Source organism: Cariama cristata, unplaced genomic scaffold (assembly GCF_000690535.1).
Source record: "Cariama cristata isolate BGI_N322 unplaced genomic scaffold, ASM69053v1 scaffold35260, whole genome shotgun sequence".
NCBI classification, from domain to species: domain Eukaryota; kingdom Metazoa; phylum Chordata; class Aves; order Cariamiformes; family Cariamidae; genus Cariama; species Cariama cristata.
In genome coordinates, this window is record NW_009594708.1 from 1 (window position 1) to 6728 (window position 6728).

At 45.9% G+C, this 6728-nt stretch overlaps 1 protein-coding gene across 1 annotated transcript; it reads right to left on the reverse strand.

The window, feature by feature from the left end:
- Nucleotides 1–577: 577 nt before the first annotated feature.
- On the reverse strand, nt 578–3821 carry SPCS2 (signal peptidase complex subunit 2 homolog (S. cerevisiae); the record flags this gene model as incomplete). Its single annotated transcript, XM_009698946.1, has 4 exons — nt 578–832; nt 1592–1726; nt 3234–3394; nt 3738–3821. Coding segments are annotated over 4 exons (567 nt in total), but the record flags the coding sequence as incomplete, so codon positions are not given.
- Between the last annotated feature and the right edge of the window lie 2907 nt (nt 3822–6728).

Here is a 6728-nt window from a genome sequence, read left to right on the forward strand (position 1 = left end):
CCTTTTATTGGCAAAAATCAACCCAGAAATCTTCCCCACAGACCGCCGGTTTACGGCACCGCGGTACGGACGGGAGGGGGTCACAGCTGGGAAGGAAAAAGCCCTTCACTTGCCTTTTTTTCCCCACTTTGTAGCGAAGCTTCGTGGCCGAACAGACAGAAGCGGCATTTCTGACCTCCGCGCCCCCAACCTTTATAGAAAACAACCCTCCACCCCCAACGAGATAAAGACAAAAATAAAGAAAACAACCGTCCGCTCGCAGACAAGTTCTGCGGAAGGATTTTGTCCTGAAATCCTAACACAAAAGGGAAAGGTGGCGTTAGTGAAATGCGGACGGTGAAACCCCCCCGGACACACTAAGTCGCACGGAGCTGTTTGGCGAAGCGCAAACGGAGGAAGCCGGGGCAGCGTCGGTCACAAAGCCCCCACCGGGAAACCCCCCCGGCACCGTCCGCCCCGGAGGTGGCAGAACCAGAAAGGCTTCCGTAGCTTCAAAAATCTTGGATCCAAGGTTAAAAATCCCACTCATCCAAAACGGAATAGGATTTCAGGACAAAACACGGAGGCAACGATTCACTTTCTTTGCCATTTTTACTTTATTGGTGTTAACGTTGCACGTTCCCAGGAGGCAGGCGGCGTCAGAAATCATTTTATTTTCCTCTCCAGGGCCAGACTATCGTGCAGCTTGGAAACCTCCGGCTCGTAGGCCTCCATGACCAACGTCCCGTTGTTATCGAAGAATTTCGCGATGGATTTGGTGAACTCGGCTTCCCTCTGCTGTCTGGTTTTCCCGCTGATGAAAGTCAGCTTCAGGGTGTATTTGTCATCAAACCTGCGGGAAGGGCAGAGCCATTTCAGAGCAGAATTTAAGTCTGGCTCAGCTCCGACACCGAGGAAAAGCTGACGAGAAATCCTCATGGAAAGCCCCCAGGCGTGGGGGTCCCCACACACGGTACCCCACACGGACACTAACAGCGACAACGTGCAGGCATTAATTATGACACAATTAAAGATTTTCTGACTCTTCGTGATTAATCTTTTCCCCCTCCCTTTTAAAGAGAAGCAAAACGTGAACATCTGCGGCAGATAACCGCTCGGCACTGCTCCCGATTCTAGATTGGGACATCGATTTTGACAGAGTGAAATAGATTTGTAGGTGTAAAAATAAAGGAAAATATTTAGCGTGATCCTACAGAGAGATACGGATGGAAACGGTGCACACGAGACCAGCGGGTGCTCGGTGAGCCCGCTGCAGATCACCGTTATTTCTGAGTAACAGGCCATTATTTCCGAGTAATAATATTCTGTGGTGAATATTAGTCACGGGGTGTCTGGGAAGCCGCAAAGATCATGACACCGTGGCCCATCCTTTGCAGAAAGCTCAAATCCCCGGTGCAGAGACACCAATATTGCAGAGACACCCTAATATTTTCCCCCATTCTGGTTAGGAGTTACCCAAACTGCAGCTTTTTTGCCCCGCTGCGGCATGCGCAGTAGCTACAGGCGCACGCAGCACAGGCAAACCGAAGCTGTGCCGGTACCGCACCGCCGCGCCGGTACTGTACTGCCGTGCTGCCGGAGCAAAGGATACCTTTTGAGACTGGAGGAGAGCTGCCAAACGTCGTCGGGGTCCATCCCCGCGGGGTCTTTTCTGTGAGCTACGAGGAAAATACTCTTTTCTTTGTACGAGGTATAGATAGTCAGGATTCCCATCATCACAAAATATGTGCAAAAAACGTTAAGGAAACTAAGAAGTTGCAGTCAGAAGGAGAAATTAGGCAGAGAAGTTGCTCAGACCCCCTCAGACACCATCGTTTAACCACCTCTCACGACACTACCGTTCCAAACAGGACGCTTGGCTGATGCCTCATTAGCATGAAAAATTAAATCATAATTGGGACACTTTCTTCAGTCTTTGCTGTTTCACAAGAGCATTAAATCGATGCCTGGAAGCGGTGGGGAAAAGCGACAACTCCCTAACAGGCTTTCCTGAAAGGGATTTCTCCAGCCACATAAAATGCTTCCTTCGCGAAACCATGAAGTAAAGTGGAAGTCACAACAAGGAGATATGGTTTTCAGTTTCTTTGCTAAATTTTTAGAGCAACATCTGCTGGGAGATAGTGGGAAAATGTTAGACCAAACGAGCCACAGAATTAATCGCTGTGCATTCCTCCTAAGCACAGATCAAGCAATTCATCTTGTCTCATTTTTGGAATTAAATAATTTTAAGTGCTGCAAGACAAATAACGTTTGTGCTGAAAGCCGACCAGAAGAACTGTAGCCTGGAACAACAAAATGACTTGCCCACGATCACGCAGCTGTTAGCGGGCCAGTGACCCGCAGGCCGGCAATAAAATTCCAGGCTACCAGTTCACGTTGCCCCACTGGTACCATCAAAATCGCCCGTGGAAGCAGGTCCGTCGGCAGCTCTTGGAAAGCACCGCTCATCTGTCACACACATTTCTGGTTTAAAACTTCTACAGGTGTCTGTCTTGCTAGAGGAGCTGCACGGAAAGCAGTGCCATGCTGACTCTCTGAGCCCAAACAGGGAAAAACCAACAAAAACACCCCCTGGCTGTGCTGTAATACTGGAAATGTAAGGGTTGACTTCTAGAGAGAGCTGATATCGAAACATTTAAACCCTGATTTGTAGCGCTACCCTCCCCTAAAGGCAGCGTCCGCTGCTCTTTGGCAGAGGCGCTGGCATGAATTACCTCCGTTTCGCTTTTCACTCTCGGTACCTGATGTGTCATAGTAGGAAGGAGCAGATGTCTCTGTAACCAGACTATGGATAGAATTAATAAAACAAACCCCCCAAACAACCCCCCGAAGCTTTCAAGGGCTGATCTTCAGTTTGAGACTAACACCCCTAAGCAGAGGAGTCTCTGCGCAGTCCGGGCCGAGATCCGAGAGATCTGCCCCAGGCAGTCGGGAGCCTGGAGAGCAGATCAGCTGCCGGCTCCTCCGAGGCGAGCTGGATTGCTGTCCAGGCTTCCACGCTGCCGCAGGGGAAGGCTGGACTCACAGATCACCCAAAGTTAGGTGCGTTACACCCAGACAGGCAGGAATTTTGCCATCCCGTGAAAACGATTTGATTATCAGCTGATCTCCACATCATGGGAAGTAAAATTCCCACAGGTCTGAAAATGGAAACACAGAGAAGGGTTTTCTTGTGCTTCATTAGGAAAATAAAACCCTTTTGTTATCAACAAGACAACATCTGCGAAGGATATGATACGACGCAAAAGGCAAGAACAGGTTTGGACTCAGGAAAAGGGTGCAGGTAATCCCAAATCAAAGCTACAATTGCGAAGAGACAAGAGATTGTGCAGATGATGAGGCGGCCGTCGATCAAACGGAAATTTTCAACGTACTTGTACTTCTCCAGGAGAACCTGCGGGAGAAACACGCAGCCGACTTTATTTTGTGCTTTTCATAAATTCGACAAACTGCTTCTGGAAAGGATTTAGGTAAAACAATCTCAATTGTACGGGTAAACTGAGCAGAAACTTTACGCAGAATTAATGTCTGCATCAGACATGATAATAATTGCTGATACCCTTCAGCACAAACACTGCTTTGGCCATGGGAATCACAAGAGATGTCATGGAACCAGCACGGATACGGGCACTTCACAACCAAACCAAAACAGTTTACAGAGTTTTTAAACTAAACACAGAAATCCAAGAAAACAGAGTGTTTCCCAAGAGGGAGAAATCAGCAGTCACAGAACGTACCTTTTTGGCAGAATCGTCCAAAGAATTTTTCACAGCCGAACCATCCCATTTGTCAATTTTTACCGGCTTGTCGTCGATCTTCCACTGCAACAGAAACCACACGGAGTTAAGAGAATTCAGCAAGGGTTAACCTTTCGTTTTAATATGCTTGTCCCTGTCATGAGCAGAAAGACAGGAGGCAACCCAGAGAAGAGCTGCCTGTTTGGGAAAACCTGACCAGAGATGGAGGGAATCCGGGGCCTGTGACACAGCTGTATCGCACCAGAAGTCACCTCAGCACCAACGTACCCATTACCCTGGCAGATTTAAGCTTACACATCTCGTCACAGGTACAGAAGATACTCGGTGAAATGACTTTTTACATCAGTTTTATTCTAATTTTGATTCTGTGTCTGCTGCTCCCACTGCGAGCCACAAAAAGCATCAGTTATGACTTAATTCTTGCCTTTGAAGTATTCCTGCTTCTCAGCCAAGCTGTTACAAACAGACCTTTTAAGGGTTGACAGCAGGAGGAAAATGTCAAGGCGCCCTTAACAACCCGGGTACAACGGGAGAATACAAAGGCACAACCAAGAAACGAGGTTTCAGTCAGATCATCCTCCAGAACGAAACCAGACGACTCTGTCACTCTTCTATATTCAGATTTTCCTCAGAAGCAGCTCCTACATCAATAATGAATCTCAGAGACAACGGCTCAGCCTTTCAAAGAGGTTAATCTTCCCCTGAACTATATTATTTTTCAGTGACTCTCTTCCTTTTAGCCACAGCCAGAGCCATGAGTTTGAGCCCTGTGTATTTTAAGTCAGCAATTATTTCAAACAGTTGAGTGACTGGAGCTCAAATTTTAGCTGCCATGAGAAGCAATTCTCAACTTCACTCGTGTTATTTCCCGCTCCCGAAGCTCGCAAGCTGGATTCATTAACTACCTGTCAGAAGAGCGCACTTCCCTTCTCTGGTAGGAATGAAACCATTTTCAAGTGAGATGCAAAACCTGAGCTACCTCCCCTACTCTTGCCCAGGGTAAAGCCCGATTCTCCTCCGGGCTCTGCAGGTATGAATTATTAGGTGCACAGCCAACGTCACTGTGTGCTGGGACAAAAGCAACAGCCAGAAGCATTTAAAAGTCACGGGCAACTGGGAAAGAGCTCTCACAGCAGTGTACGCTACAAAATACTTTAGGTGGTTACTTTTTTTGTGGCATTTTTTTTCTAGGGTTAATTAGCACCCATGACAACTGAAAGCCAAACCCTTTGCCATGAAAGAGTACAGAAGAATTCTTTCAACCGTTTATTTTTCCTTACAAAAGCATCTACGACAGTTTCATTTCTTGCCCTTTGGAATTCCCTAAGATTAAACTATCAAGAGCTAGACTAGGGAGAGCAAAAAAACCCCCTTTTTTCCTAATCAGTGAATTGGAAGTCAGAAGTCTCAAAGTAATAACCCCAACACCTGATCCCTCTTTCCTTATCCCACAGATAAATCACAAAAAGCTTTGAAGAAACCCATTCAGACTTGACCTCACCGCTCCCAGGTGCGGCCTCCACTTCTCCCGAGGGAGCGGAAGGAAAGCCAAGGAGCCTGTCGACATGGAAACGTACTCTGCTTAGCAAAACCCTAAACCAGAGACTCCTTTTTACAAATAATAAAGAACAAAATGAATGAGAAGGTTTTAACACCACAAGGAATCTCCACAGGCCATCTGAAGACTTTCTTCAGACCAGATCTCCCTTTAAGTACAGTTGTGGGGGTTTTTTTTGTTTGTTTTTGTTTGGGTGTTTTGTTTGTTTGTTTTTCCAAAGGCCACTAAAGGAATAATTTTGAAGAAACAAAAAATATATCTGAGCAAATATTTTTAATAACAATAACATTTCTAGGGACAATCCTTAATATAAAATGGACAGCGTTCTCCAGCTTGCTCCTAAGCGAGAGCAAGGATCCAGAGACACTTGAGAAGATATCACTCAAGTGATATTTTTGTGAGATGTTTTACAATTTAATATTTAATATTGGAATCTTTGCTTTTGGCAACAGCATGGTTTGCCTGGGATTAAAGCACAATGCATCTATCTCTTCGTCAACGCTTTTTAATCAATCTTATTATGCCTGGTTTTCCTTCCTAAAGCCCAAGAGGATGGAATCAAGGCTTACGCTAAAATTTCTTCTCTTCTCTCAAATAAAGCCAACAGCTTTCTAGATATATTTGAAGACAGAATAGTCAGAAAACATCAATGAGAAAAGCGCAGGAATCCAGAAATAAAATTAAAATAAAGCTCCAGGCTTTTTTTTTTTTTAAAAAATCCAAGATTAAAAAAACCAAACCAACACACACACACAAAAAAAAAACCCACCAAAAACCAACCAAGATTTTAAAGCTATTTTATAGGTACCCCAGAAACCAGCCCTGGAGGCACAGGACTGCTAACACCTCACTTGCAGAAGGGATCTGCGCAGCGGGGAGTATCTGTATGTAAAATGAGTCGGGGCACTGCCGTAATAACGTATATCCAGGAAGCCTGGGACAGAGCAAGAACTGAATGCTTGCTTCTCGCTCGCTGTCCCAAACCACCTGACACTGGAATTGCCAGATAACATCAGTGATATTTAACCGATACTGATCTCTAACAGAGAACCAGCACTTTCAAGGGTAGATGCAAATCTCACATGACATGTTTTTTGAAATCAAGCTGCTACTGGGGGAAAGAAAAAAACAAATCTAATCTCAGATCATCTAAAGCAATGAGCTGAACCAGCAGTTCTTCAGTTCTTGTTCAGGCTTCCTTGTGACTGAGGCTGTTCTGCTTCAAGGCAGTAACAGCTCGATAATCCCAGGGCGGTTCATGTCAGAAAGGACCTCGTAACAGGGACACAGCTGCAGTTTGGGACTTCAGCCACGGAGAAGCTTTAGCCCTCCTTTTACTTTGGTCGTGATGTTCCCCCGAGGCTACTTCTCCTGACAGGCTATGGCACTGCAGTGCTGCTGCTTCTCTTAAT